The following is a 13,931-nucleotide window of genomic DNA, read 5'->3' on the forward strand; positions in this document are numbered from 1 at the left end:
TCAGGTAGAATTCAAATGTTTTACTTACCTAAATATAATTTTCCTTTAAAAAGCAATGACATTTTAAAAGGATACTGAGCATAATCAAAGAAATAAAAGATGTCTCTTCCACTAAATAAAAATATCCTATGCTACATTTTCTCATGAAAGAGGTATTTCCATACTCAACCTAACTCATCTTTCCTGCTGGCTAAAACAACACTAATAGCTAGTGTTAAATTAAGTAGAAAAATATCTGTTGCAAAAAATGAACTGCTTTTCACCTCGCCACTCAATACAATCAATAGAATAGCATCACCGCCTTTGTTAGATTGTTACATTAAAAGTTTAAGCTGTAAAAGTAGATTTTTTAAAGAATAATAATATGGACACATTTTAAAAGTCCTGTTGTGATATTTCCCCATGACAAAAACAATGTCTTTTAACTGTAATATATCATGAATATACAATGGGTTGTTTGAAACAAGTCAAAAGGAAATGAAAAGGCATATATCTTTTTTGTGATCAAATATTTTACATTTCTAATGTCATTTCACATGGCAAAATGAACCCTGAGGTTTTAAAGTATAAATATATCCTTCTTTCTAGATAAAAAATGAATACAAAGAAGACATTCACGACTACTTTGCTGCTACTGCTAAGTCGCTTCAGTCGTGTCCGACTCGGTGTGACTCCATAGACTCTGCCATCCCTGGGATTCTCCAGGCAAGAACACTGGAGTGGGTTGCCATTTCCTTCTCCAATGCATGAAAGTGAAAAGTGAAAGTGAAGTCGCTCAGCCATGTCCGACCCTCAGCAACCCCATGGACTACAGCCTACCAGGCTCCTCCGTTCATGGGATTTTCCAGGCAAGAGTACTGGAGTGGGTTGCCATTGCCTTCTCCCATGACTACTTTAGATCATTTTAATTCAAAAAGTTATTGTTAAAGGCAGGGAAATTGATGTTATGCATTTATTACTGAAGGAGTAAAAAATGGGTAGACCTGGAAAATAACAGAACTTACTTTTCTGATATCATCTAAAGTATTTATCTCTGGAGACAAACCGCCGTGTACACACAGGAACTGCTGGTTCATCAGGGCAGCCAAGGGCAGGCAGTCAAAGGCATCCATGCAGGCATCATATACGCGTTCTGAATACTTTATTTTACCTTTAAAACATTATCAAAAACCAATTACTTACTCTTATGATTTCAGAAGTAGGACTGGCTCATAAAAATTAATTTTTTTGTTTTTTTGCTGGAATCATATTAGCATATAAGTACACATGCAAAGCTCCAAATATGATTAAAGACTTTTTAACGTTATATATTAACATTTACATCTACTGTTTTTTACTTTTGTGGTTCATCCATATTTGACCTTTTTAGTAATTTTTTCTATAATGGAAGAGAGAACTTTTGCATACATACATTTCTGCTATTTATCTACATTGTTAGTTGCTCAGTCATGTCCACTCCATGTGACCCCATGGACTGTGGCCTGCCAGGCTCCCTTATCCATGGAATTCTCCAGGCAAGAATACTGGAGTGGGTAGCCATTCCCTTCTCCAGGGGATCTTCGTGACCCAGGAATTGAACCCGGATCTCCTGCATTGCAGGGAGATTCTTTACCATGTGAGCCATCAGAGAAGTCCTATTTATCTACAAATGTATATTAAAAACAGAACAGAACACAAAAACTAGGAGATCAATGGAAGAAGATACAAAACTGGATGATTCTCCGGAACTTTCTTATAGAAAAGCAGATAGCAAGAAAGTTTCCAATGTTGCTTCTAAATCACTGCACATTGCTTTTCCTTTATTAACTTAGAGTGAATGTTTTTAGAGAAGTTTTGTGTTCCATTGAAATAGGGCTAAATGAATGACAGAAAGAAATTTAAGTTTCCAAAGACAATGAGGAAAATTAAGAGAGAGGAAAATGACATTTATATGAGGTACTCCTCACCCCTAGTTTATTTCTATAAGAAGAAGTTGTCTTTAATTCTGTAAAATCCACTTGAGGCTGGTAAATCCTTTGCATCCAGAAAGAGAAGCACAAGGTTGAATCTGTCCTCCATTTGATTTTATTGAGTGATCTGAGATTAAAAAGTAGGATTATCCTGAACAGCAATATTCTGACTACTAACTTACTCGCTTGTTGCTTAGGCTTGTTGTTGTTGTTAAGTTGGTAAGTCATTTCCAACAACTCTTTGGAACCCCATGGACTGCAGCATGCCAGGCTTCCCTGTCCTTCATTATCTCCTGGATTTGCTCAAACTCATGTTCATTGAGTCAGTGATGCCATCCAACCATCTCATCTCTGTCACCCCCTTCTCCTCCTGCCTTCAATTTTTCCCAGCATCAGAGTCTTTTCCCATGAGTTGGCTCTTTGCATCAGGTGGCCAAAGTATTGGAGTTTTCCTTCCAATGAATATTCAGGATTGATTTCCTTTAGGATTGACTGGTTTGATCTCCTTGCTGTCCAAGGGACTCTCAAGGGTCTTCTCCAACACCACAGTTCAAAAGCATCAATTCTTTAGCACTCAGCTTTCTTTATGGTCCAACTCATATCCATACATGACTACTGGAAAAACATAGCTTTTACCATATGGACCTTTGTCATCCAAATGATGTCTCTGCTTTTTAATATGCAGTCTAGGTTTTTCAGTTTTTCTTCCTAGGAACAAGCATCTTTTAATCTGCTGTCTAGGTTTGTCACAACCTAGACAGCAGATTAAAATGCTTTTCTTTCTAGCAGCAAGCATCTTTCAATTTCATAGCTGCAGTCACCACCTGCAGTGATTTTGGAGACCAAGAAAATAAAATCTGTAACTGCTTCTACTTTTCCCCCTTCTATTTGCCATGAAGTGATGGGACCAGATGCCATTATCTTCATTTTTTGAGGGCTGAGTTTTAAGCCAGCTCTTTCACTTTCCTCTTTCACCCTCATCAAGAGGCTCTTTAGTGCCTCTTCACTTTCTGCCATAAGGGTGGTGTCATCTTCATATCTGAGATTGTTGATATTTCTCCTGGCAATCTTGATTCCAGCTTGTGATTCATGTAGCCCAGCATTTCATATGATATACTCTGCATATAAGTTAAATAAGCAGGGTGACATACACAGTCTTGATGTATCCCTTTACCAATTTGGAACCAGTCAGTTGTTCCATGTCCAGTTCTAGCTACTGCTTCCTGACCTGCATACAGATTTCTCAGGAAGCAGGTAATCTGAACTGGTATTCCCATCTGTTTAAGAATTTTCCACAGTCTGCTGTGATCCACACAGCCAAAAGCTTTGGCTTAGATGATTTTCTGGAAACCCCTTGCTTTTTCTATGATCCAATGAATGCTGACAATTTGATCTCTGGTTCCTGTGCCTTTTCTAAACCTTAGGCTAAATCATATCAAATATTAATTCCAATTTTATATCATTTATAAAGAACTTATAATTTTAAAAGAAATTCTTAATTCTTTTAACTCGCCATGCTCAGAAAGTAATATGAAATGATATGGTCTCATTTTTGAGCTTTTTACTTTTAACCAATGGATCATAATGTAAAACTCTGTATGGATTAAAATTACTATTTAGTATACACGATGTTAAAAGAGAAACCAGAAGTATACTTACATTCTTGTTTAAATGTGAAATACTCTGTTAGATGTCTACATTCATGATTTCCACGAAGTAAAAACAGTGTTTTGGGGTAAAGAATTTTCAAAGCCCACAAATACAGCACACACTGAGAAAAAAAAGAATAATATAAAAATAAATATTTTCCATTATAGTTACACATACTTTGGCTCACACACCAGGAAGACATGAACAAAATGTGCTAGTATGGCCAAAAGTCTCCAAAAGACTATGTCTTTTTTAAGGAAGATACTGAAAATCAAACAGAAACATTCTTTCGGTACCAAGCCAGGTTCATCCGTGTGTGCTCAGTCGCTCAACTGTGTCCAAATCTTTCGCCAACCCATGGACTGTAGCCTGCCAGGCTCCTCTGTCCACAGGATTCTCCAGGCAGGAACACTGGAGTGGGTTGCCATTTCCTTCTCCAAATGTTCACCTATACTAAAATATAAACATCGCATTGGGGATCTAGACAACACACGCAAACAAACAATGGAGTACATACAGTCTACTGGATAAAACCAAAATGAAAATATATTAAAAATGAAAATATACTAGTGTAAAAGTATGAGAAGAAATGTGATGAACAGCTAATAAATAAAATAAAGCCACTTCTCTTTGTAAAGCTAATTATTTTGAATAGAAATGGAAAAATTATCAAGGAAAGGTCTGACAAAATTTGGAAGCAAACACTGACAAGCTCAGGCTAACCTGGATTGTGTCTCTATTTTCTGTTATGTTCTTCTCTCCTTCACTAGTCTTCTCTCCCATTAGCTTGTCTCTTATTTCAGTGCTTTTGGTATGTAAAGCCTTGAGCTTTTCATTTCATATATAATTGTAATCAAAATGAAGGTCAGGGAATCTCACTACACACACTGTTGACAGCTAGGGGAAACTTTTCATATACCTTAAAACTCACAAAATAAGTAGTTGTGTATTGCCGTTTGTGTAAAAATGAGGCTTGGAATCAACCTACATTGACATAGTCTTCCAGAAGGGTGAATAAAGATAACTGGGATACTCAAGTATTAATATCAATTTCATTATCCTCAAATAGCATTAATTAAAAATCCACAGGGAAGAGAAAATCACACTGAAAACAAGTGTGCTTTTTTATTCTCATGAACTTTATTCAGAAAGTGAAGCTAAAGAACCAGAAGAATATTGAGACAAGTCTGATTCTGGTTACTAAAATCTAAAACCCCAAATAAAGCAATATTTACACTTAATAATGAGCTTTCTAACATATGGCAGGAATGAGGGTCAAGCCATTGGCAATTCATCTGTGGTGCTACCTGCGAACAGTCATCATTTCTGTCAGCCTATATGATTACTCATTAAGTCAATGGAAGTAAATGTTTGAATACATAGCCCTAGTTTTAAAGAAAGAAAAAATATGTATTATTGAGTTGTTCAAGCCAGATACTGTCCCCAACTATGTAATTATAATTGAATAAACAAAAATGATGAGCTAACATCAAATTTTAAATATATATGTTACATTAAATAATTTTACAATGACTAGTTTGTGCTTATAATTATTACCTAAAGTTCATGTGAAAGATGATATTACTATTTCTGAGAAGTTGACCAATTGGCCAAATGGAAGGATTATGATCTTTTGATAAGTGTAAAAATCCCCTATTATCTCAGTGGGTAGTAGGTGGCTCAATGAGTCTCTCTTATGTATCAGGTTTAGAGGTGCACTTACAATGTTCTAGCAAAAGGAACGTGTATTATCAAGCTTGTCTCACATTTCAGAGAAGATATACACTGTTATTAACATCAATGTGAGAGCTATTCTCATTTTAAATTTATATGATTGTATCATATGTATATTTTGTTTATATATTATGTATAAATAGTGTAATTTAAAATTATAAATTAAAAATATAAATTAAATTATATATGTTATATTTTTCCCAAATAGATTGCTAACACTGGATGTTTGATTTGGAATAGGAATGGGCATGTGAAATCCTTTAAAAATTACATTCACTTGTTGAAATTGTATTTAAGGCATATAGTGGGGGAGAGACTATGTGCTTTGGCTATATTGTAGTTACTTTTTAAAAAGATTTTGTTTTTTGTTTTCACTAAAGTATAATTTATATCCAGTGAAATGTATATATCTTAAATGTACCAGTCAATGAATTTTTCCATATGTATATTCCCATGAAACCACCACCCAGATTCAGTTACATTTCAGCATCCAGATGGCTCTTTTGTGCCCCCTCCAGTCAATACCCTTTGGAAAACGTTACCACAGTTCCGAACTCTTTAGATTAGTTTTACCTATAACAATTTATTTTAAAGCAAAGCTATAATCTCTCCAACAAAAATCTAAACTGCAACTTAACCCCACTCAGATACTACCAAAGGAATCACATTCTAGAGCCCATATATTCTTTTTCTGCCATTTGTTAACCCCACTCAGATGCTACCAGAGGAATCACAATCTAGAGCCCACATACTCTTTTTCTGCCATCTGTTAAAGATCATGTTTTGACATCAGCACATGGCTTTATCACCTCTAGTCTTAATTACTGTAGCTCTTTTATAACTGAAAACTCAAAGGTTCTATGGTTTCCTTATCATATCTATTTACCTTTTCAACGATTCAATACACATTTCATATCCCTTATTATGTAATGGACATAAAGCTCCCTGCATGTAGTAGAAATTTAGGAAATAGTGACTCCTTTCCTATAAATGAGAAGGAAGACAGCCAGAAAGGAGAGGAGCAGAGAGAGAATGGGGGAGAGAAAAGAGAGATGACAGAGAGAAAAAGGAAGGGAGGGAGGAGGAGGAGAGGAGGAAAGAAAACACTAAAGAAAACTCAATTTCCAAATTCTTGGCTCAGAAGACCCTAAAAATAAGAGTCCTCTTTTCACATTTTATTTCCCTCTCCCCTGTGGCAAGAATAAAATATCTTCCCAAACACTGAACAAAACCACAAATGCAGCCAATATGGAATAAGTGGCATGGTAAATGACAGGGCAAGGGTGGATTGGAGAGTGGAGCCCCGCCAGCCTTCGCCCTCAACATCTGGTGGGAGAGAGCTGCCAAGCACAACTCTGCCTTGCTCGCAACTATTTTGTCATCCAAAGTTCTAACATTCTGGAGATCTGAAGAGCTTAAAATTACAACTTGATATTCTTTAAAAGAAAAAAAAAAAAGAAAGAAAGAAACCCCATGTAAAACATTATCACAATTAATAAACAATGAAATAAAAATTAGTTAAATAGCTGTTTTTTTGGTCCATGTGGTATCAGATGGCTAATATGAATAAAATTTTCATTGGATTTACTGAGTAAGGTAGGAACAGAGAGGCAAGTTCAACTGGCTTTTTTTGCATGGTGATATGTAAATCAGTTGCACTAATCACTTTCAACAACACTGACTATTTTTTTCAGTCTAAGTAATTAAACAGTTATTTACAATTTAACTTGGACTTCCCTGGTGGCTGAGATGGTAAAGCATCTGCCTACAATGCAGGAGACCAGGGTTTGATCCCTGGGCTGGGAAGATCCCCTGGAGAAGGAAATGGCAGCCCACTCCAGTACTCTTGCCTGGAAAATCCCAAGGACTGAGGAGCCTGGTAGGCTACAGTCCACGGGGTTGCAAACAGTCAAACATGACGGACAAACTTCACTTTCACTTTATAATTTAAAATTAGCTTGGTTTTGTAAATACAAAAGGTTTGAGCATCCTCTCATCTTTTTATTAATTATTATCATAGACATAGTTTTCTCTTATGTATCTATCTTCTTCAGTGAAGCAGCACTAAGGATATAATTTTCTTCATTAGTTTAATTGGCTCGACTATAGCAGTGCTATGATTTACTTTGTTATTTATTCTTAAAAACTTGTATAGGGGAGTCAAGAAGGATGTAGAAGAAGAAGCAAGAAAGTAAACATCTATATGTGTATATATATATATTCAGCTTCAGATATATATCAAGCAACTCCCTAAAATAACCATACATGCTATGAAACATTCCAATCAAAAATGCTGTCTCTGTCACAGGATGATCAAGTGAGGGATGTGTATCGGCTGGGAAAAGATCCAGATTTCTGAAATGTCAAATGCTGCTCCTCTAAGCCATTATTTGCCTGGCCTGACAAGCACACAGAAAAGCAGCACTGGGACTAGCAATGCACTATAAAGACCCACAGATTCAAGGAGACAGCCAAACAATTCCTTCCTCATGTCTGTGGCATCACTCTGTCACCTAACATCACCTGCTGTACTGTTCGCTTGCTATCCTCAGGCAGAAGCACAGAACATTGCCTGACGTACCGTGGTTCATTCTAGTCTATGGGTTCACAGCTAGTAAATACAATTCTTCCTACTTAAAGGAGTCTGAGGCCTGGGCTGAGCTCCAGTTATTAGTGCTGTGGGAGGGGCTCAAGGCAATGTCTTGCAGTGCAGAATGGCTAAAAAGAGAACCCGATGAAGTGACTAGACGGAAACAGCTGTGTGTGCCTCTTCTTCCAATTCTGAGTTTTCCCTGCATTCTCAGAGAAATACATTCAGCCATGAACCTATATATACATAAGGTTATATGTATGTGCACACACACAGACACAGACACAGACACAAAGAGATTAGACAGCATAATGCCAGCATCAGAAAGAGGATGGTATTCGATGTGAGACAAATTACGACCCCCAGGCAAAATTACCTCTCTTATCACTACTCAAAAGTTTGCTTGTTTTATTTGGGCTAACTTTGTGGGGAACAATTTCTAATTTTGGCAGAAGAAGAGTGGAGGAGAGGCGAGGAGGGAGTTCATAAAATGGGCTTCATGTACTGCCCAGAACACACTACCCAGTGCCTGTAAATACTGCCCAGCTGAGACTATATGAAATCTGAACCTACTTTTCAAAGCTAATTTGGTAAAAATTAAACTTAAGTGTTCTTCTTTGCCCAGAGAACAGACGAAGGAGAAGACTTGCAGTGGAACTCGGAATTATTAAGATGAATCAGGACGTCTGTTAGGAGATATTACACTCTGGAAAACTGAGCTCTCATTTTAGGATTTGTCTTAAACCAGCAGGTTTGCCCTTTAGATTATATTGGTGAGGGAGTGGACTATGTGTGCGTGTTTGCACACCTGTAAATTAATAAAACAGTATGTAAAAGTGTCCGCATCACCTACGTGTACATTTTTTTATGGCTCATTTAGCGAATATATGGCCAAGGCATGGGATATTGGAAAGAGCACAGACTTTGAATCTTGGCACTGCCATTTACTGTGTGTGCAAGTCTCTCTGAGCCTTGGTTTCTGCAGGCTGGAAAGGAAGACATTCACAAGCTCTTTGCAGAGCTATGAGGAATAAATGAGATCATTTATACTAGGCAAACAATACCATTTCTAACTTGCAAACAATGTCAGTTTCCTTAATCCACAATGAAAAACCTCACAGTATTTTCAGTAAGTATATTTTATATAAATGACTGTTCTGTTTTAAATAGGATGATATCACTGGGCCATCCTCAAACCCCTCAAAGATCATAGTCTAATCAAAATGGATCATTTTTACTTATAAGGCCATCACATTTTTGTCCTTTTGTGTGCATGTGGCAAGTCCCTGGGGCTGTACTCTCAGACTTGTAAAGTTTAATTAAAGAGCTGTTTTTAAAGATGGGAAATATGGTACATGCATCTCAGAACTTTTAAATGTCCTCTGATAACCACATTTGGTATTTCCCCAACATTTGTTTTCAGATTTTTATTCTTTGCTTAAATTACAGAAGATACTAATATATATTATATAAACTATCATAGTTCAAGTATATAGATTAATTGTAGACTAAAATTAAAATCTACTGAGGAACCAGTTAGTGATTATTGCTTCTCAACTTCTTTATTTTAAAGAAACAGTTCTAAAAAAGCTCTAATTAGAGAGAGTTTATGAAGTTTCAAGAGGTAAATAGACTTGTAAGGTTAAGAGAAAAAATTCTAACACAACACTCCATCATTTGGCTGATAAAAATAATCAGTCCCTACAGGAGAGTCTTCGCCATTCTTTGCTTAGAAGATGAGATTCAAAGGAAGTATATAGTATACCGATTGCATTTATTCTTAGAACCTTTCATAGGAACACATAAATGTCAAATGAATATGTCAATTTGAGTTACTAAAATAATTTTTAAAAATATTTACTTAGATTCCACATAACCTTAATTTAAGGGAAGTAACAGAAACTCTTTCCCTCTCATTGCTGTTTTCTGTATACTGCAGTCTTTCCCAAATCTGTCTACACATGGAAATCACATTTAGCCATGTCAACAAACTCTGGCCCACAGGAAATAACTATGTCCCTTCTGGAAGATGTCCTCAAATGAGAAGGCATACTCTTTCTGTCTTCTTTTCCTTTGAGCTGCATGTAATGTGAGAACATGAGGGCTGAAGCTGGTGTGACCCAACCTCTTGGGTCATGAGGTTGACTTTGGAAGGAGGTCACACTCATCAGATCAATAAGGCAGAGAGCCTGGGCCCTGGGGCCAGGCTGAGTCACACCAGCCACGGTCCACCCATCTATGGGTTTCTACTTGAGAGAGAAATAAACTTCTGTTCAAAACCACCATTATTTTTTTCTTTACTTTTGGCAGATACTAGCCCTAAAGTGATACAAAGGTCTTACAAAATTTGTACTCCATCACACTTCTCTGCCATGTTGGTGAAGTTAGCCCATGAATGAGGTTTTACAAGGTTTCTTAATTAATTCTTCTGTGCTTTTCTCACTTCAGTTTTCCTCTGAGCTAAATCTTACTTGTTCTTTGTTTCTTATCCCAGCCATATATGGTCTCAAAATTCTCCCAAATTTCTATATTCCAGTGATAATTATCTTCTGTACCCCTTTTATCCCAAGATTTTAATAACTAGTTCAAATAACAATTGAATCCTGGATGACTATCTGTTTTAGACTTCTGATTCTATAGAGCTTTTTGTAATTACATTTTCCTGTATTGATTTAGGCTTCTAGAGATCAAGGATGTATATTTCTTTAAATTCTCCCAATTACCGTGCCTATACATTTTATGTGCTTGATAAAACTTACTTACTAAATGGTAGAAATACCTAAATGTATTTCCTTTTTTTGAACTTATACAACCCTCCCTCCCTTATCACCATGAATCATTAAGAAACATGTGATCTTTAAATGTGATTAATATATCGATGACTATATACAGTGTATATATATATATATAATATATATACACACTACAGACACACATACATATGGTCAATGACTGGAGGTGAACTGAATTGGAATACCACCCCCCTCAAAAGTTAGTATAACAGTTTAAAAGTAAAAGCTGTCTAAGAGAGATGTTTTTAAACATTAAATATTCCTGTAATAAAATATTATGATAAAATTTAAAAACCTAGAATTTCTTTTATAAATGATTACTATGAATGTACTACATTGGTGTGGGTCTTCAGGAAATTTGATTTCTCTCTTTACTTAAGAATAATTGTTTTCGTTTTTAAAGTATTATTTCCAAGAGTACATATGATGTCATCTGCTATAGCATGAGCTCTTTAAAACTTATTCTTACTTATAATTATTTCTTTTAATAAGTATTTATAAGATATTTCTATGTATGAAACACCACAGTAAGCACCAGGAAGAAGAGCAAAGGTGTGAATAAAACAAGACCCTTGACTTTATTTTGAATGTAACTTCTACTTACCTGAAACAGAAGCAGTTGGGAGGCTGAGGATGAACCTCTACTCAAAGGTTATCTGTTTTGTTTTAATAAATGATTTTGACAAATAACCCTAATTAGATGACAGGTGCCATACAAGACAAAACACAGCAGCTGTAAGTGTACTCACACACACTCACACACAAATGCAGACAGACAGACATGCACTTGATTATCCATTTGCAAAAATAACTTAGTGCCTCATAAGATATAACTACACAAATCTGTTTATTTAATCGACTTTGATTAGTTCTCTCAAGAGGAAACAGAATTATCTAATGTAAAATATGATGCAATTTTTGCAAAGTTGCAAATTTGTAAAAAGTACAAAAGGCAAAATCTTACTATTAGCCAATGCCTTGACATTTCTATGCAATAAAAAGCATATAGGAATCAATGAAAAATAGGAATATATAATATCTCTTAAAGCTTATTGTTAAAGACTAGGGATTTATTTAACACAATAATATTCACCACTTTTATTTTGCTAAAATAGTGTTAATCCATTACTGAACAGCTAAAAGGAATCATGCAGACTTACTTCGATACTGAAGTACCCTCTGTCAACATAGTCCCCTAAGAAGAGGTAGCGAGTGTTGGCAGGAGATCCCCCCACTTCAAAGAGTTTCATCAAGTCAAAGAATTGTCCATGGATGTCCCCACAAACTGAAAGAAACAAAGAAAATTCATTTTATGGTTATATTATGTTCCAATTTTGAATTAGATAATAAAATTACAAAATTTTAGAGCCAGAAGGAATTCAGAGGCCATCTTAGCCAAACATTCTTTTGCAAAACAGGAAAGTAAGACAGAGTTTCCAAAGTTAATTTGTGGCAAACCTTGCTTTGTGTCCAGGTCTTTACCACTTCACAGTAAATGGAAATATAACAATAATAATAATAATAGCTATTATTGTTGTATGTTTAACAATTCTGCACCAGACACTATGCTGACAGTTTTATACACATTTTGTAATTTAATACTAACAATGTCATGGAATAGGTTTTCCTCTTGCAGATGTGTCAAAGAGAGTCAAAGAATTAGGCATAATCTATATACTGATGTCTAAATATATGTCTATTACAGGACACGACTGAAGCGACTTAGCAGCAGTAGCAGCAGCCTCCTGAAGAAAAGTTGATATGCATTATAAAAATTGTATTTGACTCTAAAATGTCATCAATTATAAAACACATCATTATTTTAGGTATCATTGAGAAAGAAAAAAACCAATTAAATTTAAATTGATATCATAAATGAGCACTTTTATAAGATCGAGCCTAGTATCAGATGTCAAACTTTCTTCAAATTTTGAAATGAAATCCTATAAAACAGTAAAAAAAAAAAAAAAATTGCTGGGTATTGCAATTTCTTAACTTTCTCACTTTCTCTTTAAAACAAAAGTTCTTAAAAGCTATGTAGTCTCTCATTTTAAAAGTCACTAATTCAGTACTTACAATTTCATCTGCTACTTTTAAATCTCTAAAAAATAAATCTTATCTCCACTATGGTTATGTGGCTGGGCAAGATCACTGTTAAAAATGAATGATACAGAGTTTCAATTCAGATTTGTCTAATTCAAAGCTTTTGCTGTCAACTATCATGTTATAATATCTTTGACATTTTATAGGGTTTACATATGTGTATATATTTAATATTTTAAGACAATTTTATGCTTGAATGATGAACATGATTTGGTTATTTCTTTCATGCTAAGAGGTTCACAGAATGAATGTATCAGTGAATAGGAAATCAAGAGGTCAAAGGATGCTTGCTATCTTAATAAATTCTATGCTGCAGTCGAAAGCAAGCTGAAATATCTTAAACTTTATCCCTTTATCTGATGAAAGCTGACAGAAGGAAATATGAATCAAAGGGATTCACTGATTTAAATACTGTTAAACAATGGATGAATAAAAATGCCATATAAATTCCCATTTTTGCCATGTAAAAGACCCTCAGGCTTCAATCCTGAGAGATTCTGAGTAAGTTATTCAACTTCTCTGAGCCTCAATGTATTCATGTATAAAATGGGATGATATTGGTACTTTAACTTACTTGGCTATTGTGAGAATTAAAGGCATCAATAATGTAATGGAATTAGAAGAATTCCTGAAACCTGATATGAACTTGAAAACTGTGAGATCAAAGTGGCATTTCAAAATAGTTGTATCAAAAATAGCAAGGTATCAGAAAGGATGGGATTTTGGTGCTCGGGGTAAAGGAGGAAGGAGGAATGAAAACCACTCTGGAGCATCGTCTTCACTTTTCCCTCCCCTCCTATCCTCTCTTTCCCTTTCCATGCCTCCATTTCAATTCCTGGCCATGGCTGGAAATTCATGCATCATTATTTTTTATATCATCATGTCAATGACAAATACCAAGACACTAATGCAGGTTGTGGACCATGAACTTGGAATTACTGACATACAATTGCAGCATAATCCGGCAACCAGAATCACACAATTTTATAAATACATGGGCTTTAGATGATGTAGACATTAAGGACAACTTTTCTTTCATTGGAGTACAGAATTACATCATTGTGAATTCAATTTTATAAAAACTGGAAAGTAAGCTCTTCTTTTTGGCTTATA

General features: G+C 35.3%; 1 protein-coding gene across 2 annotated transcripts in view; it reads right to left on the bottom strand.

The window, feature by feature from the left end:
- PPP3CA (protein phosphatase 3 catalytic subunit alpha) overlaps positions 1-13,931 on the bottom strand; it is a 323,930-nt gene that overhangs the window by 65,890 nt on the left and 244,109 nt on the right. For both annotated transcript variants that reach the window (XM_055587811.1, XM_055587812.1), the window contains exons 3-5: positions 11,876-12,000; positions 3,609-3,720; positions 1,005-1,150 (exon numbers count right to left, since the gene is read on the bottom strand). In XM_055587811.1, the coding sequence (XP_055443786.1) occupies positions 1,005-1,150; positions 3,609-3,720; positions 11,876-12,000 (383 nt within the window). The remainder of the gene's footprint in view (positions 1-1,004; positions 1,151-3,608; positions 3,721-11,875; positions 12,001-13,931) is intronic.

This window comes from Bubalus kerabau, chromosome 7 (assembly GCF_029407905.1).
Source record: "Bubalus kerabau isolate K-KA32 ecotype Philippines breed swamp buffalo chromosome 7, PCC_UOA_SB_1v2, whole genome shotgun sequence".
Taxonomy (NCBI): Eukaryota; Metazoa; Chordata; class Mammalia; order Artiodactyla; family Bovidae; genus Bubalus; species Bubalus kerabau.